General features: G+C 43.4%; 1 protein-coding gene across 2 annotated transcripts in view; it reads right to left on the bottom strand.

The window, feature by feature from the left end:
- LOC140187958 (guanine nucleotide-binding protein subunit alpha-14-like) overlaps window positions 1–25,126 on the bottom strand; it is an 82,422-nt gene extending 57,296 nt beyond the window's left edge. The window contains exon 1 of one of the 2 annotated variants that reach the window (XM_072243819.1): window positions 24,784–25,126. In XM_072243819.1, coding sequence (XP_072099920.1) covers window positions 24,784–24,937 — 154 coding nt within the window. In that variant the 5' untranslated portion in view covers window positions 24,938–25,126. Of the gene's footprint in view, window positions 1–22,258; window positions 22,335–24,783 lie in introns of those variants that run through there. The other variant, XM_072243820.1, reaches the window with a different exon arrangement.
- Window positions 25,127–25,850: the final 724 nt, after the last annotated feature.

The following is a 25,850-nucleotide window of genomic DNA, read 5'->3' as shown; positions in this document are numbered from 1 at the left end:
AACCATTACGCAACCGTGCCGCCATAAACTCTGCTAATGCTTTGGTAGCAGTGGTTTTATCCTGTCGAGATACAGGACATACCCCGGTCTGTTATTCAGACAAGTTTTGTGGTGTTGACTTACTGCCTACAGTTGGAGGAAGAAGTTCACAGGGCACTTTATTTATTTATTTAGCAATACAGAGTGGAATAGGTCCTTCCAGCCCTTCGAGCCACACCTCCCCAGCAATCTTGGACAAACCTGATTAACTCTAATCTAACCATGGGACAATTTACATTGACCAATTAACCTGCACTGTGGGAGTTCTCTGGAGCAGCCGTTGAAAACCCACACATTCCACCGGGAGGACATACAGAAGCTCTTTACACAACGGCGCCAGAACTCTCTCCGGATACCCCAAATTGTAATAGCGTTACACGGACTGCTACCCTCTCGTTTATTCCCCTCCATTGATGTCGCCTGACCAGCTGAGTTCCTCCAGCATTTTGTGCGTGTGGCTCTGGATGAAACTGTCTTGGCCCTGACTTAACTTCACAATTGTATACAGGAGCATTAACCTTGAGTGAGATTGAACCTTCAGCCTTAAAATCTTGAAGTAAAAGCGCAGGGAACTCATCTGGATTGACATCACTAAAACTTTAGTCTAATCTATATATCTGACTGGATGGAAATATTTTAAGAAATTGGGCATACATCGCAGGTAGCAATGACAGCAAATCCACATCCAGATAGATAGCCAACAGATGAAGAACCATCACCGTGTGCTACTAAATGAGGGTAGTCAAGTTTACAACAAATGCTGCACATATAACATTAAATAGGCATGAGACAAGACTAATGATATTATCTCTGTTTTTACTGGTAGTTGGCACCTTCAGCTTGACATCCAAAGTTTAAGAGGATCTGAAATCAAAGTCCATATTGGACCTCAATCAAAGTCAGCAGTCTTGTGAAAGAGAAATCATTTATTGGGGTATTGAGTTAAAGAAGAATGGCTAGAGATACTTAGATGTCCACAAGGTATCTGATAAGGTTCAGCATTAAAGGTTAGAAGATCTCATGGTGTATGAGGTAACATAACGATCTGGATAGGAGATTGATTAGTTAACAGGAATCCAGAATAAGCATAAATGAGTCTATTCTGGTCAGCTAGATACAATAAAGATGTGCCACACGGTTTGTTGCCAGCATCTTAACTGTACAACTTAAGTAAGTAACTTGAAAGAAAACTCCAAGGAAATGGTTGCTAAAATTGTAGATGGGGCAAATAAAGGAAACTGGAAACTAAGTTGTGAAGAAAACATAAGGTGACAGTACAGGGATGCACTTGGGTGAGTGAGCAGACAAATTTTGGCAAATGGAGGATAATATTTGCACAATTGAGTTTGTATATTCTGGCAGCAGAAATAAAAAAAATGCTAATTATTTAAATAGCAAGAGATTGCAGAACTGGGATAAACAAGGATGTGACTGTGTTCGTGCATGGTTCACATGTAACCAGCACACCAGGCAGGTCAGGTAAACTAACAGAATACCGCAAGAGAATTAAATATAAAAGTAAGGAGGCTCTGTTTCATAAAGCATTGGTGAGAGCAGATCTGGAGTACTGTGTGCAGTTTTTTCTCCTTATTTAAAGAAGAAAATTATAAACATTAGCTTTATGTGTCACATGGTCAAAGTTCAAAGGACATTTATTTTCAAAGTATGTATACATTATACAAGCTTGAGATTTGTTAACTTACAGGCAGCCACAAAACAAGAAACCCAAAAGAATCCATTAAAAAAAGACCAACAAATGCCCAATGGGGAAAGAGGGGGGTGGGAGAGGGGGGGAGGGGGAGAGAGAGGGGGAGAGGGGGGGAGGGAAAATTTTGCAAACAATAAAAGCAAGCAACAGCATTTTTAGAACCAAACATACAGTGAAATGCATTGTCTGCACCAAATCAAATCAGCTTTGTGCTGAGCAGCCCCAAGTGTCGCCACACTTCCAGCACCAACACAGCATTGCCCATGACTCACCAAAACTAACAGTATATGGGAGTGAACTGGAGCACCTGAAGGAAACCTTTGCAGTTACATGGAGAACATACTAACTGCTTACGGACAGCGGCAACAAATACATTGGAAGCAGGTCACAGAATGTTTTAGATCGATAATTGGATTAGGATAATTATTCTATAAGGAAAGTTGACCAGACTAGATTAAACTCACTGGCCTTTAGACAAGTCAGAACAGACTTAACTAAAACATACATGATGTTGAGGGATCTTGACAGAGTGGAAACAGAGAAAATCTTTTCTTTGTGGGGTAATCTAGAACTAGTGGTTACCTGTTTAAGACAGATTTTTCTTTCCTTCTCAGCGAGTTGAATAGATTTGGAACTTCTTTCACAAAATGCAGCAAAGACAGCCCTTGAATAGTTTAAGGCAGAGGTCAATAAATTCTTGATAAGCAAGAGGGTTGAATGGTTACCTGAAGTTGGCAGGAACACAAGAGTGGTGGTTATAATCAAGTCAGCCAAGACTCCAGCGGTCAAATTTCTGCCTCTAGTTCATATTTTCATAGCGTCTGCTTCAGAATTGTGGAATCCTATCAGAAATTGTCTATCATTTTGATTTCTCAATGATAACTTTAGACGATACCGCTCTCATTTCCTTTCACTGTCTGCCAATGGGCATTCTTATGGGGAAGCCCCCGGGATTCAGGGACTAGTTTGCAGGTTGTACCCGGGCGATGCTGACTTGTCAAGCAGCCTTCCTCCGAATGAGATATTACACTGAAGGCCTGTCTGCTCTCGTCAAAGATCCCTTATCACTATTTCACAGCAAAGCCGGGAGCCGTAACCTCCAAGAGGTAGTCCTCAATCACAATTCCTATGGCAACAGATTACCTTTCCACTATCATGTTGCTGTTTACTAGAGCTTACTGCATGTAAATTGGTTGCCACATTTTACTACAGTGACTATACCCTGGAGTATTTAGTCAAGTATAAAGGCATGGAATAACATAATGAACAATTCATACCAAATAGGATAAAATATTATAACATATTCTTTTCTCTCCTACATGCTTGAAATGAATATTATTTTTTTCAGTGGCTGTTGCTATCTTCTGTAATTTATTTTAAATGAAAATTCAGTGAATGTAAAAAGATGCCTCAGTAAAACAACTATAATATTTTATTTGTGAACTATAGATTGATTTTGTTTTCAGAACCTGAAAGAAAATATCTTTTCTTAGAGGTGTTGCCAGGCATACAGAGCTAACATAGCATGCCCACACCTCTCCCATCCTAACTATATGAGAACTATATCAGAACCTGCAAAAAAGTTACCTTAAATAAGAGATGAGCTGCAGATGCTGGAAATCCAATGCAACACACACAAAATACTGGAGGAACTCAGCAGGTCAGGCAGCATCCATGGAAAAGAGTAAACTGTCTACTCTTCATTTTAGGCCAAGACCCTTCTTCAGGACAGAGGGATGGGGCCAGATGCCTGAATTAAAAGGTGGGGGAAGGGGGAAAGAGGCCAGCTGGAAGGTGATAGGTGAAGCCCGATGGGTGGAAAAAGTCCAGGGCTAGAGAAGAAAGAATCTGATAGATGGAAAGAGTGAACAATAGGAGAAAGGGAAGGGCTAGGGGACCCAGGTGGAAGTAATAGGCAGGTGAGATATGAAGTAAAAGGTCAGAGTAAGGAATGGAGGGCGAGGGAGGGGTCTTTTTTTGTCACCGTAAGTTGATATTCATGCCATCAGGTTGGAGGGTACCCGGACGAAATAGAAGGTGTTGCTCCTCCACCCTGAGGGTGGCCTCATCCTGGCACAAGAAGAGGCCACGGATTGAATCATCTTTTTAAAAAAATACAGTTCCTGTTCTAGAACCAAACCTGTTCCCCGTCAGTTCTCAAACAGTGACTGCATTTGATTCCTGGAATCTGTCCACGTTGTAGAAAGCTTCAATGTGCAGCAATAAGTGTCCTTCATTACATAATTTATAGACAGAGCAGCGTGTTGGTGAAATTGTAGAATCTTGCAGGTCAGGTTAACATTGTCTCATGAAACCAAAAGAAGCAGAACTCAGTTTGAACTATTGGATCTAAATGATAATTAAACCTGAGGCTTCCAAAATCTATTTTGAGGAATGCTGAATGCACACTTGAGGCTGAATGAAGGAGTGGTAGAGGCACGGGGATCAGAACTATAGCCACAATTATTAATAAACCCATTACGTGACTTGTCAGCCAGGGGCGTAGTGCACCAGACTTTGAAGCAAATGGTCCCAAGTTCGAATCCGGCCAGCTCACTGCATACTTTCATCTATGCTAGGTTGAATTGCAAGCTAGCAACTCAGCCTGGTAAAAAAAAACAAGACAGACAAATGCTAACGCAATGGCATTTCTTCGGTTACCGTCCGATGCTCCTCGAGGCGCAGAGAGGAACAACAATATGCATGTGGGGATTGAGTGTACAGTAGCCAAGTTTGCTCATGATACAAAGAGAGGTAGGTTCAAATTTAAATGGACTGCAAAGTGATACGAATTAGTCAATAGGTCCCGATGACGGTTCTCAGACTGAAATGTTGACTGTTTATTCCTGTCCATGGATTCTGCCTGACCTGCTGAGTCCCAATAGACAATAGGTGCAAGAGTAGGCCACTCGGCCCTTCGAGCCAGCACCACCATTCACTGTGATCATGGCTGATCATCCACAATCAGTATCCAGTTCCTGCCTTATCCCCATAACCTTTGATTCCGCTATCTTTAAGAGCTCTATCCATCTCTTTCTTGAAAACATCCAGAGACTTGGCCTCCACTGCCTTCTGGGGCAGAGCATTCCACATATCCACCACTCTCTGGGTGAAAAAGTTTTTCCTCAACTCCGTTCTAAATGGTCTACCCCTTATTCTTAAACTGTGGCCTCTGGTTCTGGACTCACCCATCAGCGGGAACATGTTTCCTGCCTCCAGCATGTCCAATCCCTTAATAATCTTATATGCTTCAATCAGATCCCCTCTCATCTTTCTAAATTCCAGTGTATACAAGCCCAGTCGCTCCAATCTCTCAACATATGACAGTCCCGCCATCTCGGGAATTAATCTTGTGAACCTACACAGCACTCCCTCAATAGCAAGAATATCCTTCCTCAAATTTGGAGACCAAAACTGCACACAATACTCCAGGTGTGGTCTCACCAGGGCCCTGTACAGCTGCAGAAGGACTTCTTTGCTCCTATACCCAATTCCCCTTGTTATGAAGGCCAGCATGCCATTAGCTTTCTTCACTGCCTGCTGTTCCTCCATGCTTGCTTTCAGTGACTGATGTACAAGAACACCTAGATCTCGTTGTACTTCCCCTTTTCCTAACTTGACTCCATTTAGATAATAATCTGCCTTCCTGTTCTTACCACCAAAGTGGATAACCTCACATTTATCCACATTAAACTGCATCTGCCATGCATCCACCCACTCACCCAGCCTGTCCAAGTCACCCTGCATTCTCATAACATCCTCCTCACATTTCACACTGCCACCCAGCTTTGTGTCATCTACAAATTTGCTAATGTTACTTTTAATCCCTTCATCTAAATTATTAATGTATATTGTAAACAGCTGCGGTCCCAGCACTGAACTCTGCGGTACACCACTGGGTCACAGGTCACCACCTGCCATTCCGTAAGAGACCTGTTAATTGCTACTCTTTGTTTCCTGTCAGCCGGCCAATTTTCAATCCATGTCATTACTCTGCCCCCAATACCATGTGCCCTAATTTTGCCCACTAATCTCCTATGTGGGACTTTATCAAAGGCTTTCTGAAAATCCAGGTACACTACATCCACTGGCTCTCCCTTGTCCATTTTCATAGTTACATCCTCAAAAAAATTCCAGGAGATTAGTCAAGCATGATTAGTCAAATTCCTCCAGCATTTTGTGAGTATTGCCCTGAATAGGGTAAGTAGTGTTCAAGTATTTGGTAGATTGGGTACCAATTGGTAAAACATGGCTAGCAACTTTGGAAATAAACTTAATTAGATGAAGTGAGACAACAAAATGTAGCACAGAGGAATCGGGAAGTCTAAGTACATGAAACAGCAAATGCTAAGTTATACGTGTAAATAAATCGGAAAACTTTTGGAAAGTTGGCCTTTATTATAATGGGTAGGGAGTTGAAAAGTAAGGAAGTTTAGTTGAAAGTTACAGGATACTACGTTTAGGAAAGGATCTATTTCCACTGGAGTCACTGTAGTGTGCAGAGTTCTGCAGTAAGGGGCTGACGTATCAGGAATGTTGAACAGATTGTGTTTGGCCACTAGAGCCTGAAAGAATAAGAGGTGATCTCATTGGAACATAAAATTATAAAAAAGATTGACAAATTAAGTGGATGCTTCTCCTGGTGGGGGGTCCAGAACCAGGGGCATGGTTTCAGACTACATGGCCTATGCCTATTTCAGATGGAGATGACAAAGAATAACTTCTCTTGAAAAGTTGTGAACCTTTGGCATTCTGTACCCCATTAGAGCAATAGAGACAGGTTGTTGACTACATCAAAGGCTGAGAATGACAGACATTTAAACTAGAAAGGAGTCAAGAACAGTAAAGAGCAACACACACAAAATGTTGGAGGAACTCAGCAGGTCAAGCAGCATCTATGGAACTGAATAGATAGCCAATGTTTTGGGCTGAGATCCTTCTTCAGGACTGAAAAGATGCCTGAACAAAAGATGGAAGGAGGGGAGGAAGGCTAGCTGGAAGGTGATAGGTGAAGCAAGATGGGTGGGAAAGGAGAAGGGCTGGAAAAGAAGGAATCTGATAAGAAAGGAGAGTGGATGATGGGAGAAAGAGGAGGAGGAGGGGACCTAGGGGGAAGTAAAAGGCAGGAGAAAAGAGGTAAAAGGTCAGAATGGGGTAATTGGGGGGGGGGGGGAGGTTTGTTTACCAGAAAGAGAAGTCTACATTCATACCATCAGGTTGGAGGATACCCAGACAGAATATAAGGTGTTGCTCCTCCACCCTGAGATTGGCCTCATCTCAGCACAAGAGGAGGCCACAGACTGACACGTTAGAATGGGTATGGGACTGGGAATAAAAATGTTTAGCAACCGGGAAGTCCCGCTTGTGGCAGATGGTGTGGAGGTGGCTGACAAGGTGATCCCCCAATTTACAATGGGTCTCACCAATGTAGAGGAGGCCGCATTGGGAGTGCCGGACACAACAGACAACCCCAGCAGATTTGCAGGTGAAGTGTTGCCTCACCAGAAGGAATGTTTGGGGCCCTGAACGGAGGTGAGTGAGGAGATTTATGGGCAGGTGCAGCACTAAAGCCACCTGTAGGGAGAAGTGCCAGGTGGGAGATTGGTGTGGATTGGCGAATGGACAAAGGAATTGCAGAGGGAACAATAGAGAGGGAGCAGGAAGATGATGCTGAGATCAAGGTTGGGTTTGTCATGATCTTAGTGAATAGCATAGTAGGTGGAAGGGTCTAAATATTCTATTTCTACTGCTGTTTCGTACAGAGTCATAATGCATGAAAACAGGCCTTCCTCCCCATCAAGCATCCGTTTAAACTACACCTATTCACTCCACATTCCCATTAACTCTCTATGATATGGGAGAAACCGGAGCACACGGAGAAACATTAATGGTCATAGGAGAATCTGTAATCTCCACAGAGGTAGCATTGGGACACTCTATTGAACCCAGAGCACCATTGCTGAGGCAGCAACACAATTGTGTCACCCATGTTTCTTGGGCAGGTGCCTGGTTGGAACAGTTGGGCTTTAAGTCAAAAATCTATATCATTCGAGCTTTCCGTAACCAAAATTTGAACACCTATAATTCCAGTGGTACTCTGATCTAATACAGAGAAGTTAACAGATTCCCACAACTTCACTCTTTCAAGTGAGAGAAAACAAGTTGCAGGGGTACAAACAAATAAGGAGAAGAAGGAGACTGGTAGCATTGAACTGCTGGGAGCCACCACGGATCATTTAAGCCAACTACCTTTATTCTGCATTATAATAGGTAAATATTTATGCCAAGACCTCAGCTTTTCTCCCCCGCGGTTCAGGTGACACTTTTAATCGTATGTGAGCTTCGAGGAAGAGGTTTGATTATATCATATCCAACATTCCTCCCTCATCCTACACCCTGCAAAACCAATCAGCAGTTTTTAATCATTGTTGCTTGAGTGTCCAAGTATATTGCTGAACTTAAAAGTAATTAATTGTGCATAAAAATTTTGGAGATATTTCTGAGAGATTCAACACACACAATTTATATGGCTCTTTGAAACCCCAATGACCAGCAACAGTTCCAGAGATCAAAATAAAAAATGTTACTAAAGCCATTTATTTAAATTTATCTTCAACATCAACTGCCAATTTAGATATGGTTTATTTAGATTAAGTAATCTTAGAAGGCAATATAAACACGTTGGGCCAAAATGCATTCCTGCAATTTTTTTGTGTGTTTTAAGAAACAAATAAAGATTCTGATTCTGATTCTGAATGTTAAGGGGTGACAGGCTAAGCCTTTTAAATCCTAGAAAAAATATTATTTTACCAAATAGAAGAATTTTCAGATATTCTGTGTGTTCACAATTTGGGAATAGTGTGTGGGGAATTTTTCGACTGATGTCTGCTTCTTCACTTGGGACAAGCAAATAATCAATATTTTTATATCACTTACAGTCCGCAATCTCTTTAGAGAACACTAGGAATCCATTCATCCAGTATATTGTATTTGTATTAACATATTTACATCTGGTAAGCAGAGGAGCATAGCAGTTAGCACAATCACTTTACGGTGCCGATAATTGCCGGTCAGGCTTCAATTCCTGCCACTGTCTGCAAGGAGTTTGTATCTTCTCACCGTGACCATATGGGTGCTCTGTTTCCACCCACATTTCAAATAAATGTATAGTTGAGGTTAGGGCTAATAACTTGTGGGCATGCTATACTGCGACACATGCGGGCTGCCTCCAGTATAATCCTCAATGATTTGATTTGATGCAAATGATACATTTTACTATATGCTTTTTTTTCCCAGAAAGATAGAAAAACTACAGCACAATACAGGCCCTTTGGCCCACAATGCTGTGCTGAACATGTACTTACTTTAGAAATTACCTAGGGTTACCCACAGTCTTTATTTTTCTAAGCTCCATGTACCTATATTTTGATGTAGCTTTAACAATTGAAATGTTTCAGGTGAAATATATCTTTTAGGGAAATAAGATTGGCTCAAATTCATAGCCTGAAGTTGATTGGAACATAATTCTGTCTACTTGGTCATCGAAAGAAAAACCAGTCTTCAAAGTTGACTTTGTAGTAACACTTGCTGGGAAATCAAGTGACTGCACTGTCATTATTGGGGCTGGAAGACTGAGTCAGCATTATACAGTTTGTGACCTATTCTAAGAATTGGCTGAAAAATTATACTTTTTATCATGCTTTGAGGGAATTGTGCTTCAGAAGGCTGTGTGCCTCACTCAGTATAGCAGATTGATAGTAGGGAGACAAGACTGGCCAAGTGGGTAGGAGGATGGGCAACTGTATATCCAAGAAGTTGACCATTACAATAGTTTTGTAAGATTCAAAGTAATTTGTTATCAGAGAATGTGCAAGTTATACAACCATGATGTTTGTCTGCTTACAGGCAGCCACAAAGCAAGAAACTTGAAAGAACCCAATTAAGAAAATAAAGACCAACACCCAATGTGCAGAGAAAGAGAAAAAAAAAATCAAAAATCATGCTAACAACAGAAGCGAGCAACAGCGTTCCAAACCAAATTGAGTCCTTAGATTCGAATCCCCGGGGAGCCCAGAGTAGGCCCAAAGCCTTGGTCTGAGGTCATCGTATCTGTGGGACAAAAGGCCACGAAGCTCGCAGACTTGAAGCACAGCAGCCCAGGCAGTCTCAGCACCGCATAGAGAAAGATACTTCTCAGATCTGAGTTTTGTCCTAAAAAGCTTTTGGAAATACTGAAACAACAGGAATTCTGCAGATGCTGGAAATTCAAGCAACACACATCAAAGTTGCTGGTGAACGCAGCAGGCCAAGCAGCAACTGTAGAAAGAGGTGCAGTCGACGTTTCAGGCCGAGACCCTTACTCACTCTTCCTTCAGTTAGTCCTGTCGAAGGGTCTCGGCCTGAAACGTCGACTGCACCTCTTCCTACAGATGCTGCTTGGCCTGCTGCGTTCACCAGCAACTTTGATGTGTGTTGCTGGAAATACTGAAATTGTTATGTACATGTGGCCCCATAGAAAGCAGATTTTAAAAAATTTATTTATTCACCTAAAATATTCGCCTTAATAACGACTGTATTTACTTATCTGAAATGTAGTTGAGAAATTGTGATATTGGAACATTATAAATGACACCAAACAGCTGACTAGATGACAGCTAAGGTGGGTGGTGTGGTGGGGGTGAGTGCATTTACAGTATTAAATCAAAGGGGAAAGATTCAGCTTCTATTGACGGTGGCAATGGAATTTTACCTTAACAGAACAATCTAAGGCATAATGTTATGGCAGTCAGGAAAGGGGAACATGTCATTCCCCAAAATAAGCTATTAGGTGGGGCAGAGACAGGAGGCACACTGAGGCAGGGCCACAGTCGGGGAAGTGAACTAACCATTCAAAGGAAGCCACTTTTCCCAAGATTGGTTGCAGACTAATTGCTGAAATGGTCATCAGCATAACACACATTTTAGTTCATGAAAATGAACAGTGAAAAGAAAATCGACGGGTATTATATTAGAATTGTTCTGGTCTCTCAACTTGAAATAAATGCACTTCTCTACAGAATGAGAATTTTGAGCTTGTTATCATTTACCAAAAATTACTAATCAGGATTTCAGCACTGTTTACAGTAATCACATCATCAACCTGTCTAATAGGATCAAGCCCTAGAAATCTCAGCTAATTAAATCCATCTTTGCTATGGTAAATGCAACTCATAAGATAACTCACTCTTGTCTCAGTTTAACACAAAAGAACTTCTAGCAGCAGAGGAACCACCATGCAGTCTTCAAATATGCTAATGTCTAACCTGGCTTCCGCTAGGAAGGTTTGCTGCAAATACAAAGTATCTTTTTCAAGTGAATTCGAACTCTTTCCTCGCCCAGATCCTGCCATGTTTGGCTGTAAAGACACTGATGCTCAGAAAAAGTTCTCCAATCATTTTAATGTATTCTTTCACGGAATCCTGACATCATTCACAATGTTGGATTATATTCTCCATCATTATTACCCCCGAACTGAGGAAGTATTTGAGTTTCAACCACCTTGGTAGTTCTGGAGTCATCCGTTAGTCTTGCGAGACCATGGATCTGCACCTGGAAAGTCTTCACTCTCCAGGGCGCAGGCCTGGGCAAGGTTGTATGGAAGACCAGCAGTTGCCCATGCTGCAAGTCTCCCCTCTCCACGACACCAATGTTGTCCAAGGGAAGGGCATTAGGACCCATACAGCTCGGCACCAGTGTCGTCGCAGAGCAATGTGTGATTAGGTGCCTTGCTCAAGGACACAACACGTTGCCTCACAACCTTCAGGTAGCTAGTCCAATGCCTTAACCACTTGGCCACGTGCCCACACAGTTCTGGAGTCAACAAATAAGTCAAACTGGATAAAGATGTCAGAGTTCTTCCCTTAAAGGATATCAGAGAAGTAGATGTGTTTTACACATGCCAGTTATTACTGGTGGGTTAAAGAATTAGCATGTCACAAAGTACCCTAATCTGCTATGGAAAATATCCTGACTGGTTGCATTCCGTTCGAGTACAGAAAATCCAATGCACAGAATAACATGAGCCTGCAGAACATGGTGGTGGGCACAGCCCAGTCCATCGCAGACATAGCCTCCCCACCCTTGAAAGCATCCACAAGGGACAATGCCTCAAAAAGATAGCATCAGCACGGATACCCACCATACGTGTCATAGCCTCTTTGCGCTGCTACCATCAGTCAGGAGGTGCATGATCATCATAACTATATGCCGCGTCGTGTGACGTATGCAATTATGTTCAATGACCATGATTGTTCTTGGCAAATTTTTCTGCAGAGGTGGTTTGCCATTGCCTCCTGGGCAGTGTCTTTACGAGATGAGCGACCCCAGCCATTACCAATAGCCTTCAGGGATTGTCTGGTGTCAGTGGTCGCATAACTAGGGTTGGTGATGTGCACCAGCTGCTCATACAGCCATCCACCACCTGCTCAGGGAGCTAGCAGGTGCTACACCTTGCCCAAAGGCGACCTGCGGGCTAACAAAGGGAAGGAGCTTTACACCTGCTTTGGTGGAGGCATAGCCCACCTCATCAGGAGGTACAGAAACCTGCATCTACACACCACCAGGTTGAGAAACAGCTCCTTTCATACAATTGTCAGTTTCTGGTACCAACCTGCAAAATCTTAATCCAAAGCTCTTGCAATACCCTGGACTTGTATCTGATTGTGTTTTGTTTGGCATTAGTCTCATGTTTGCACAGTCTTTTGCCTTCTCTGTCTTGCATATCACATGTCATTTATATTCTGAGCAGTGCTTGAATCTATATGCTTTTCATTCTTTGGCAAGCAAGTTTTTCATTATACCTGTACCTCACTGTCTTTGTACATATGACAATAAGCTCAACTTGATTTCACGGTGATCATCAATCCAGCTCTATTTTTTTCAGTTCAGATTTATTGAGTTATAAATGGCCGAGGTGAGATTTGAACCTAAGTCTTTGAATCAATGGACCAGAACTCAAGCTGTTTGTCTACCACATTAACCTGCTACATGCACTTTGCAAGACCAAAACATTTCACTGGTGGATCTGCTGTCTCTATAAACATTCCTCCCAATTGTTAAATGATTTAGGAGTTACCATTTCTTATTAACATTATCTCTCCAAAATGAATTTCTTTCCATCTTTTTTTCCACAAAAATTCTATTATGCATCTTTGTCTTTTCCTATTGGCTTTAGAACATGACTCTTTCTCTGCCAGTTTACGCTCTAGCATTCTCTATCAGGAATAGTTTCCAACTCCCAATTCAAAGTCATTCAACACAGTGTCACAATACCCGACAGATATCCTCTCAGTTAGGAACAGCCTCTGGTCCTTGGTACAGTAGGTGTCCTTTTCTTCTGTGTCACTGAACTCTGCGATGTGGAACACATAGCCGATTGGTGTATGAAAACACCAATGCCCTTGAATGGAAAAGCATATGAAAAGTAGTGGATATAGTCCAGTCCATTATCGGTAAAGCCCTCCTCACCATTGAGCACATCTACGTGGAGCACTGTCACGGAAAAACAGCATCCATCATCAGAGACCCACATCACCCAAGACATGCTCTCTTCTCACTGCTGCCATCAAGGAGGTGGTACTGGAGCCTCAGGTCCCACACCATCAGGTTCAGGAACAGCTATTACCCATCAGTCATCTGACTCTTGAAACAGAGAGGATAACAGCACTCAACTTTACTCACCCCAACACTGAACTGCTCCCTCAACCAATGGCAAACAAGAGAAAATCTGCAGATGCTGGAAATCCGAGCAACACACACACACAAAATGCTGGAGGAACTCATCAGGCCAGGCAGCATTTATGGAAAAGAACACATTCAACGTTTCAGGCCAAAACCCTTCGGCAGGACTCTATGGATTCACTTTCAAAGACTCTTCATCTCATGTTCTCGATATTTATTGCTTATTTATTTATTATTATTTTGGGGTTTTTTTGTTTCTTTATATTTACTCTAAATGCCTGCAAGGAAATGAATCTCAGGGTTGCCTTGGGTGACATATATGTACTTTTACAATAAATTTATATCGTACTTGTCTTTGAGACTGACGTGAAGGTTCTCATCTCAAACAAGAGAAAAATCTGCAGATGCTGGAAATCCAGGCAACACAGACACACATATAGAAAATGCTGGAGGAACTCAGTAGGCCAGGCAGTATCTATGGAAGAGAGTACAGTCCACGTTTCACGTCAGGTCCTGCTGAAGGACTTTTCTATAGATGCTGCCTGGCCTGCTGAGTTCCTCCAGCGTTTTGTGTGTGAAGTTTCTTGCATAATGTGTCACTATGGACAAGGGAGTGATGGGCACAAATGTTCACGTTGGTCTATGACTGCTGACTTTCACTCAATGGTAACCATGTCAACATTGATTATGTTATCATATCCATAAGGATCAACCTTGGGTTATTAGTTGTTTACTTTGTGATTGAGGATATCCAAAACAGTTTCACAGTCAGCTCTGCAACGAAATGTGGGAGAAGAGTTAATCACACAGAAAGAGTAATAAAAAATATCAGTAGGTAATCCAATTTAGTACATTTGAGTAACAATGGTCTGAATACCAGGACATCACTTCCTCAAATAAAAAAATCTACTATGGTCCAATTTCTCAGCTAAAGATGAATTTTCAACAGAGCAGCCTTGATGCACCAAAGTGGCAGCATAGATTCCAATTTCTGTAGTGGGATCTCAGACCAAAGGCAAAAAGTTCAGTCATGTATTACACATATCTTCCCCTGCTTGGAAGAGACTGGCCGAACTAACTGATCAAGCTCAACATCAACCAAACCAAAGCAGTACACTTGACAGGCACCCAATCCACAATGTCTATCTGCCTACAAAGTGATAGCAGAGTTTATCACCCGTGCTATGCATGGACTCTTCACTGAAGCAAATCATCTTGTAGGACAGTTCCTTCCAAATCCCAGTCTTTACCACCCAGAAAGATAAAGGCAGCAGACTCATGTTCGGATCAGCAGAGCTTGTCCAAGTCATTTATTGTCTTGACTAGGAAATATATAAAAATTCTAGCATCAATCCTGCAGCTCCCTCTCTAACTGCACCAGCAAAGTGTTTTTTACAGTGAGACTACAGTAGATCAAGAAGGCAGCTCATTATCACCTACTGAGGCAATTAGAGATGAGCATTAAGTATGGACTTTTCCAGTACGCCCGTCCTAAAAGCTGATTTATACTTGTGCGTCAAATGTACGCCATAGGTACCGCGTACCCTACGCCGTAGGGTGACATGCACCTCCCCAAAAATATAACTCACGCGTTGCGGCAATGCAGACCGCAACAACTGTGATTGGTCCGCTTGGTAACATCGCATTTCCTCCTATGCACTTCCGTTTGCTTTTCTCCGCCATGTCTGTACACTGATGCGAAATAAATGGTTGGAGACGATGAACCAAATCGTCAAATCTACCCGCCAACATCTGAAAATATTAGAAACGCATTTCCTCGTCCATGTCTCTCAAGAAAAAACTCAACACGGTGGCATAGAAACCCCACTGCCAACTAGTGTTTTGGCAGTGAATTGCAGAGTGACGCAGACATAACTACGCATGCTCGCTACGGCGTAGGGCTACGCAAAAGTATAAATCAGGCCTATGGCGTAGCCCGTACACACACGTATGAATCAGCCTTAAGCATGATTGCAGCTGAGTAAGACAGGCAAAGTAAACAGAGATTTGAGTCATGGAGCTCTTCAGCACAGAAACAGGCCTCTCAGCCCATCTAGTCCATGCCGAACTGAAATATAAACTCCAGCTTGTTTCCAATCAGATGGAAATTCTCATTCCAGAAATTAAGAGCATGCTAACCCATGTTGGACCATAAGACATAGGAGCAGAATTAGGCCATTTGGCCCATAGAGCCTATTCCATTATTCCATTATGGCTGATTTATTATCCCTCTCAACCCCATTCACCAGCCTTCTCCCCGTAACCTTTGACGCACTCATTAATCAAGAACCCATCAACCTCGGCCTTAAATATCCCCAATGACTTGGCCTGCACAGCCATCTGTGGCAATGAATTCTACAGATTCACCACCTTCTGGCTAAAGAAATTTTTTCTCATCTCTGTCATAAATGGATATCCCTCTATTCTAAGGCTGTGTTGTCTGGTCCTAGACTCCCCCACGATAGGAAACATCCTCTCCACATCCACTGTTTAAGAATAAGGGTAGACCATTTAGAACGGAGTTGAGGAAAAACTTTTTCACACAGAGGGTTGTGGTTCTGTGGAATGCTCTGCCTCAGAAGGCAATGGAGGCCAATTCTCTGGATTCTTTCAAGAAAGAGTTAGATAGAGCTCTTAAAGATAGCGGAGTCAAGGGATATGGGGAGAAGGCAGGAACAGGATTGTGGATGATCAGCCATAATCATAGGGAATGGCGGTGCTGGCTCGAAGGGCCAAATGGCCTACTCCTGCACCTATTGTCTATTGTCAATCTAGGCCTTTCAAAACTTGCTAGGTTTTAATGAGATGGCCCCTCATTCTTCTAAACTACAGTGAGAACAGACCCAGAGGCATCAAACACTCTTCATAGGTTAACCGTTTCATTCCTGGGATCATTCTCTGGATATTCTCCAATGCCAGCACAGCTTTTCTTAGATAAGGGGCCCAAAACGGATCACAATACTCCAAGTGCAATCTGACCAATGACTAATAAACTCTCAGCATTACACCCTTGATTTTGTATTCTAGTCCTCTCAAAATAAATGCTAACTTTGCATTTGCCTTTCTTAACATCAAATTAACATCAACTCAATCTGCATGTTAACCTTTAGGAAATCCTGCACAAGGACTCCCAAGGCCCCTTGCACCTCTGATTTTTGAATTCTCTCCCCATCTAGAAAATAGTCCATGCCTTTATTCCTGCTACCAAAGTGAATGACCATGACTACATTATATTCCATCTGCCAGTTCTTTGTAGATTCCCCAAGATGTCTAAGTCCTTCTGCAGACAACCTACTTTCTTAATACTACCTGCCCCTACCTTCATATCACCTGCAAACTTGGCCACAAAAGCATCAATTCCTTCATCCAAATTATTCGTATAAAAAGAAGCAGTCCTCAACACTGACCCCAGTGGAACTCCTTGTAGAGCAAGGCTGCCTTTATTCCCATTCTTTGCCTTGTGTCAGTCAGCCAGTCTTCTATCCTGTAATACCATGGGCTCTTATCTTGTGAGTAGTCTCATATGCGGCACTTTGTCAAAGGTCTTCTGAAAATCCAAATAACCAGCATCCACTGACTCCTTTGTCTATCCTGCTTGCTATTTCCTCAATGAATACCAACAGATTTGTCAGGCAAGATTTCCCCTTTAGAAAACCATACTAACTTTTGCCCATTTTGTCATGTGCCTCCAAGTACCCTGAAACCTCTTCCGTAATAATAGACTCTGACATCTTTCCAACCACTGAAGTCAGGCTTACTGGCCTGTAATTTCCTTTCTTCTGCCTCACTCCCTTCTTAAAGAGTGGAGTGGCATTTTGCAGTCCACCAGAATCCATTCCAGACTCTAGTGATTCTTGAAAGATCATTACTATTGCCTCCACAATCTCTTCAGCCACCTCTTTCAGAGCCATGGGGTGTAGTCCATCTGAACCAGGTGATTTACCTACCTTCAGCTTCCCAAGCACCTTCTCCCTGGTAATAGCAATGACATTATCTTCTGCCCCCGACTCTTGCATTTCTGGCCTAGTGTCTTCCACAGTGAAGACTGATGCAAAATACTTATTCAGTTCATCTGCCATTGCTTTGTCACCCATTACTACCTCTCCAGCGACATTCTCCTGCACTCCGATATTCACTCTTGCCTCTTTTTTACTCTTCATATGTCTGATAAAAACCTTTGGTTTCCCCTTTCATTTCATTGGCTAGCTTACCTTCATATTTAATCTTTTCTCTTTATGGCATTTTTAGTTGCCTTCTTTTTGTTTTTAAAAGCTTCCCAATCCTCTATGTTCCCACTAATGTTTGCAGTGTTATATGCCCTCTCTTTTTGTTTTCATGCAGTCTTTGACTTCCCTAGTCAGCCACAGTTGCCTCATCCTCCCTTTAGAATACTTCTTCCTCATTGGGATGTATCCTTCCTGTGCCATCTAAATTGTTCCCAGAATCTCCAGCCATTGCTGTTGTGTCATCATACCTGCTAGTATCCCCTTCCAATCAACTTTGACCAGCTTCTCTCTCATGTCTCTAATATTCTCTTTACTCCACTGTAATACTGATACATCTGATTTCAGCTTTTCCTTCTCAAACTGCAGGGAGAATTATATGATATTATAATCACCGTCTCCAAAGAGTTCCTTTACCTTAAGGTCCCTAATCATATCTGAGTCATATATAACACCCAATCCAGAATTGCCTTTCCCTTAGTGGACTCAACCACAAGCTATTCTGAAAAGTCATCTTGCAGGCATTCTACAAATTCTCTCTTTTGGGATATACCTAGCACCAATCCAATTTTCTCAGTCTACCTGGATAATGAAATCTTCCATGACTATTCCAACATTGACCTTTTTACATGTTTTTTCTCTATGTTGTTGTAATTTGTGGTCCACATCCTGTCTACTGTTTGTCTAGTCTAGTCTAGTCTAGTCATACTTTATTGATCCCGGGGGAAATTGGTTTTTGTTACAGTTGCACCATGAATAATAAATAGTAATAGAACCATAAATAGTTAAATAGTAATATGAAATAAGTCCAGGACCAGCCTATTGGCTCAGGGTGTCTGACCCTCCCAGGGAGGAGTTGTAAAGTTTGATGGCCACAGGACGGAATGACTTCCTATGACGCTCTGTGCTGCATCTCGGAGGAATGAGTCTCTGGCTGAATGTACTCCTGTGCCCACCCAGTACATTATGTAATGGATGGGAGAGATTCACCAAGATGGCATGCAACTTAGACAGCATCCTCTTTTCAGACACCACTGTGAGAGAGTCCAGTTCTCATGGAGGCCCATATATAACTCCCGTCAGGGTCTTTTAACCCTTGTAGTTTCTTAACTCTACCCACAAGGATTCTACACCTTCCAATACTATGTCACCTCTTTCTAAGGCTTTGATTTCATTTTTTACCAACAAAGAAACCCCAGCCCCTCTGCCTACTTGCTTATCTATTGTATCAAAAGGATGTTAAGCTCTCAACTATGATCTTCTTTCAGCCATAATTCAGTGATGCCCTCATCATACCTGCCAATCTCTACAAGATCATTTACCTTATACCGTAACTCAAATAAAACACCTTCAGTCCTGTATTCATCACTTTTCGATTTTGACTCCCTGCTACACTTTAACTTATCCCACTTTACTGCAATGTTGCCCTATCGTCTATCTGCCATCTTTCCTTTCAGTCTCACCACACACCAACTGCCTCAACCTCAGCCAAATCACTCTGGTTTCCATCCCTCTGCCAAATTAGTTTAAACGCTCCCCAACAGCTCTAGCAAACCTGCCCACATGGATATTGGTTCCACTCGGGTTCAGGTGTAACCCATCCTTTTTGTACAGGTCATACCTTCCCCAGAAGAGAACCCAATGATCCAGAAATCTGAAGACCTGCCCCCTGCACCAATTCCTCAGTCATGCACTCATCTGCCAAATCATCCTATGTTCTGGTGGTTCTCTATAGACGTGTCAGCCAGAAGTAAGCACGATCCAGTACTGTATTTTAATAATTGCACTATATCTAATTCTGATCTATAAGCACTGAGATATCTATTTAAAAATGAGAAATTGTTCCCTCACAGCCATATATGGGAAAATAATCCCTTGTTTCGTAATACCCCAAAGAATCCAGCCTTCTTCTCCATTGAATCATTAAATATCAGCAAAACCTGCTTTGTAATTGTAATATCTTAGTTAATATTAACTAGTGCAGTTCTTCAAGGATGCAAAAGAGCATCAGGTGCTGGAGCTAAGATTAGGAGATGGAAACACTGGGTCAGGCCTTATTTTTCATTGTTATCCACAGTTGTACCACCCTGTTGAGGGACAGCATGTACCAGAGTTACGTATTATGACTCCCTGTAGCTGAGACGTTGCCAAGATCCACTTCCCAAGCTAACACATGAAGGATGACAGACCAGAATACCTTCATTTTACATCAGCCAAGCAATTGAATTAAAAGCCATGGAGGAGGATAGAAAGAATCAGAATGTACTTACATGTACACACTTTTTAAATTATTACTTACTTTGCTGCATTTCCTGGTATATTCTGCCAATCATATAAAGGTTTATTTTGAAGGTAATTATGATATTCAGGCTAAAATGCCAGTTCTTTGTAAGAAAGAATTTTTTTCTTAAAGGATCTAAAACATTGTCAAAAAAACTTTCTCAACAAAGGCAATTCACCTGTAACATTAATTTAGTTTTTATTGCTTCAGGTAATCTGCCTGACCTGCTGAGTATCTACAGTGCTTTCTGTTCTTATTACCTGTATAAAAACTGTCATAGAAGCTCAGATTTCCAGTCCCCAGCTTGACCAAAAGATTAAATCTCTTTTTAGCTGGTTCTTTCACCAGAGTCTCATGATCAAACCAACACAGCAATTCGTTTTGTTAAAGTTGGAGGTGCCGGTCTACACTGCCAACTATCTGTATATTATCTCATTAAAGGCACTGAGATACCACACAGGTTGGAGTGGGGACAGGCATTGAGGAAACACAGAGCTGGGTGTAGAGAAATTGCACTGAGATACAACACAGGTGGTTGTAGATATGGGCACTGAGCTATCACACAGGTGGGTGTAGAGACGGGCACTGAGATACCACACAGGTGGATGTAGAGACGGGCACTGAGATACCACACAGGTGGGTGTAGAGACGGGCGCTGAGATACCACACAGGTGGGTGTAGAGACGGGCGCTGAGATACCACACAGGTGGGTGTGAGACGGGCGCTGAGATATCACACAGGTGGGTGTGAGACGGACGCTGAGATATCACACAGGTGGGTGTAGAGACAGGCGCTGAGATACCACACAGGTGGGTGTAGAGACGGGCGCCGAGATACGACACAGGTGGGTGTGAGACAGGCGCTGAGATACCACACAGGTGGGTGTGAGACGGGCGCTGAGATACCACACAGGTGGGTGTAGAGACGGGCGCTGAGATACCACACAGGTGGGTGTGAGACGAGCGCTGAGATATCACACAGGTGGGTGTGAGACGGGCGCTGAGATATCACACAGGTGGGTGTGAGACAGACGCTGAGATATCACACAGGTGGGTGTAGAGACGGGCGCTGAGATACCACACAGGTGGGTGTAGAGACGGGCGCTGAGATACCACACAGGTGGGTGTAGAGACGGGCGCTGAGATACCACACAGGTGGGTGTAGAGACGGGCGCCGAGATACCACACAGGTGGGTGTGAGACAGGTGCTGAGATACCACACAGGTGGGTGTGAGACGGGCGCTGAGATACCACACAGGTGGGTGTAGAGACGGGCGCTGAGATATCACACAGGTGGGTGTGAGACGGACGCTGTGATATCACACAGGTGGGTGTAGAGACGGGCGCTGAGATACCACACAGGTGGGTGTAGAGACGGGCGCTGAGATACCACACAGGTGGGTGTGAGACAGGCGCTGAGATACCACACAGGTGGGTGTGAGACGGGCGCTGAGATACCACACAGGTGGGTGTGAGACGGGCACTGAGATACCACACAGGTGGGTGTAGAGACAGGCGCTGAGATACCACACAGGTGGGTGTGAGACAGGCGCTGAGACACCACACAGGTGGGTGTAGAGACGGGCGCTGAGAAACCACACAGGTGGGTGTGAGACGGGCGCTGAGATACCACACAGGTGGGTGTGAGACGGGAGCTGAGATACCACACAGGTGGGTGTGAGACGGGAGCTGAGATACCACACAGGTGGGTGTGAGACGGCGCTGAGATACCACACAGGTGTGTGTAGAGACGGGCGCTGAGATACCACACAGGTGGGTGTGAGACGGGCGCTGAAACACCACACAGGTGGGTGTAGAGATGGGCGCTGAGATACCACACAGGTGGGTGTGAGACGGGCACTGAGATATCACACAGATAGGTATAGAGACGGGCACTGAGATACAGCACAGGATATTGTGGAACCTCTGTGCCTTTTTTTTTCCATACCCAGCTTCACTGCCCATTTTTCCATGTCTGTCTGACACTTCAGTCCCCATCTCTACTCCCATGGGATATCTCTCTCTCTCTGCCCATTTCTGCAGGCACCCATATGATAGCTCACCAACAATTTCTACTCACACCAATGCAGCATTTCGCTACTAATCTACAGTGCATGAGAGAAGGTGTCAGATTTTGTCCTAGAGGAAGCTCAAGACCCCTTTCTGATCAATTGTAGTGGTGAAGCAAAGAAGCATAATCTTTCATCTGGGAATATCCATGGAAACATAGAAAGCCTACAGCATAATACAGGCCCTCCAGCCCACAAAGCTGTGCCGAACATATCCTTACCTTAGAAATTACCAAGGGTTACCCACAGCCCTCTATTTTTCTGAGCTGCATGTACCTGTCCAGGAGTCTCTTATAAGAGATTCATCAAGCAGGAAAAAGATCTTCAGTCTAATGAACACAGAACATCTCAAAATACAATCAGTTTCTTGTCCTCAGTGGCGTAATTTTTGTCATTGGACAAGAATAATGGGTGAATAAAATGTTAGTGATCGTGCAATCTTTATCACTGTTTAACCAATGAATCCTTTATAATGTGACTTCCTGACATGCTGAGGTTAGGGTGTAGCCAACTAAATCAGACTGGAATGAGGCACTCTTACAGAATGACGTTTGGTAAGTTTGTGTTCCAGATCATTACCAGAAACTGGGTGATGTATCACACTCTTACAATTAAGTATGAGGCGTGGCTCGGCAAAGAACTTACCTAGCTCTGAGTCAGACAACTGTGGCTTCAGGTTTCAGTCCAAAACCATGAAGACAAAATGTTCAAGGCTTCGCACACTGTGTTATACCTATCTCTGGAATGATGCATCGGATGCAATGATAGTTTTGCAAAGTAAAGCCCTTATTATTTATGCTAAGGGGCGGCAGTTGCAAGGCAGAAAACTGAAAGAGACAAAAGAGACTCCAGATGCGGAAATCCGGAGCAAAGGTAAACTGCTGGAAGAACCTAGCGACAACATCCTAGGAGCGAAATAGGCTGCCCATATTTCAGATCTAAACCCTGTATCTGGAGGGGAGAAGAGAACTGATTCCACAACCTACGGATTCACTTTCAGGAACTCTACAACTCACATTCACAGTATTACTTATTTACAGGGCGGCACAGGAGCATAGTGGTTAGAACAATGTTTTACTGTACAGGTAACCCAGGTTCAATTCCTGCTGTTGTCTGCAAGGAGTTTGTATGTTCTCCCTGTGACCACGTGGGTTTCCTCCCACAGTCCAAAGAAGTACCAATTAGTAGGTTAATTGGTCATTGTAAATTGTCCCATGATTAGGCTAGGGTTAAATTGGGGCGTTGCTCAAAGAGCCAGAAGGACCTATTCCGCTCTGTATCTCAATAAATAAATAATTTTTTTGGTATTTGTACAGCTTGTCTTCTTCTGTGCATTGGTAGGCTGTCTGTTTTGTGTGTAGTTTTTCATTAATTCTATTGTGTTTCTTTGTATCTACTGTAAAATAAATGTCAGGGTATAGTGGCGTATACCTACTTTGATAATATATTTACTTTGAACTGTAGGAAACAAATATATGATGGTGGGTGTGAATAATTTAAATTGCTATTTAACGGTTAAACTATGAGATTAATAGTGATAGAAATAGGTGGGCTGTTAACAAATCTGGAAGTGGAGGTGCATCATGAAGCAAACTTTGTGAACATCTGGCCTAGAGGAAACACAAGAGATTCTGCAGATCCAGAGTACCACACACAGTGCTGAAGGGACTCAGAAGGTCAGTCAGTATCCGTGGAGAGGAATAAAGAGCCAAGACCCTTCATCAGGACTAGAGTGATGAATTCAGAGCAGGGTTGATGTGGTACTGTCAGAGGTGCCTTTCTTAAAGTCAAACCAAAGACCCATCTGCTCGCTCTCTCTCTCTCTCACACACACACAGACGTTAAAGGAACCCTATGTATCCTTTCCAACACAATAATCGCAGTGCAGATGAATAAACCTATAATCCCTGTTTCTGTTGATAATCTCTGTCCTGGAGATTATCTGCCGGAAGACTAGTACAACAGGGACACAGGCCCTGTCGAATATTATGCCAATCTAACCAATCCCATCTGCCTGCTCATGATCAGTATCTCTCCCTTCATAAACAAGAGAAAATATGCCGATGCTATAAATCCAAGCAACGCACACAATGCTGGAGGAATAGAAACAAAATGCGGGCCGAAACGTCGACTGTACTTTATTCCCAAAGATGCTGCCTGGCCTGCTGAGTTCCTCCAGCATTTTGTCTGTGTTGCCTCCCTTCATACCTGGTCGCCTGCCTGTCTAAATGCCTTTTAAACATTGCTATCGTATCAGCTTCCACCTCCTACCAGGCAGCGTGTACTCGTCCCTGGGTAAATTAACGAAGGGTAGCATTTCTGCATTGCAATAGCAACTGAATGCGTTGGGATGTTGACGGATGGTGAAACGTGCACGAGTAAACCAAAGCTTTAATTCCGCATCAACTTCATTGGCGGGGCGTTACTAATTTCACCTGTGGAGTTTCTATATGTTGTGAGGGGATGCATATGTCAGTAGGATCGCCAGGGCGCCAATCACAACATAAAAAAACAATAAAACTGTGAACACGAGGAAATATGCAGATGCTGGAAATATAACTGTGATAATGTTTTTTTTAAAAAAACACACACTATCAGGCCTTCTTTGAACTCAGTACTCTTGCAGTTGCTTTTTAAAGATTCATTACAACTTATGCAAACGACTCCCCCTGTATCATTAAACAGACATTTCACCTGCCCTTTTCCAGTCAATTGGTTACTGAATTGAACCGGCGCGGTTCCTTACCCAACAGCAGCAGCTTCAGTTCTCGTTTCCACCTCCTCTTCTGTTGCTGCAGCGCCTGGTTAATCTTTTTGTTGACATCAAACGCCACCTTCTCATCCTCCGTGAGGCAGCAGGAACAGCGGCGGCAAGGCAGAAATCGGCAGCACGTAGCCATGTGCGTTGGAAACCCCCTCAGTCGCGAAACTGATCAAAGGCAGCAAAACTCCTCTCAAATGGAACAAGTACGGAGAGGAGACACTTCGCTCAACACTGAGTCACGTTTACCGGAGCGACGGACTTCTTCTGCCGACGAAAGTTGAGTGTGACTGAGTGATAAGAGAGAGAATCTGCTTTAAAACTCGCGGATCGGAAGAACCCGGAGTTTCAAAGCACTGAAGAGTGCCAAGAATCTGTGGCACGCCCACAATGAAATCATATGCATTCTGTGGCTGCTTATGAGAGAAGGCGGCGAGATCATTGCTGCCAACATCTACAAACACTTGGGAGCTTCAAATTCATGAACGGCCCTGTGACAGACTGGGGAAACCCCTGCCGATGGCAGATTCCTGTACAACGGGGCGAACAGTGGGGGTGGGTTGGGGTGGGGTCTGGAGATACGGAGCTTACGTGGAATCAGTCACAAAACTGGTGGCGAGGTGCCAGCAACTGTTGGGGAGATGAGGGAGAGGAACGGGGGCGGGTGGGGAGAGGAGATAATACAGAGCCCAAAGGATAGGGATTGGGTCGGGAAATAAGGGGAGAGATGGGGAAGGAGAAGGGAGATGGGGTCTGAGGCAAAACACAAAATGCTGGAGGAACTCAGCTGGTCAGGCTGCATCTATGGAAATGAATAAACAGTCCATGCTTTGGGCTGAGGTCCTTTCTCAGGACTGGAAAGGACGGGGGAAGGTGCCCTAATAAAAAAACAAGTGTGGGGGGGGGGTTAGGAAAAGAAAGACTTGAGAAAATGATTGGTGAAGCCAGGTGGGTGGGAAAGGTAGAGAGGACAACCGGAGAAAGAGAAGAAGGAGGGGCACCAGGGAGATGTATTCTTTGAAGAAAGGGGACATCTAGGCATATCCTAGATT

This window comes from Mobula birostris, chromosome 26, assembly GCF_030028105.1.
Source record: "Mobula birostris isolate sMobBir1 chromosome 26, sMobBir1.hap1, whole genome shotgun sequence".
NCBI classification, from domain to species: domain Eukaryota; kingdom Metazoa; phylum Chordata; class Chondrichthyes; order Myliobatiformes; family Myliobatidae; genus Mobula; species Mobula birostris.
Note: the sequence above shows the minus strand (reverse complement) of the source record. Positions and strands in the feature narration are given on the sequence as shown.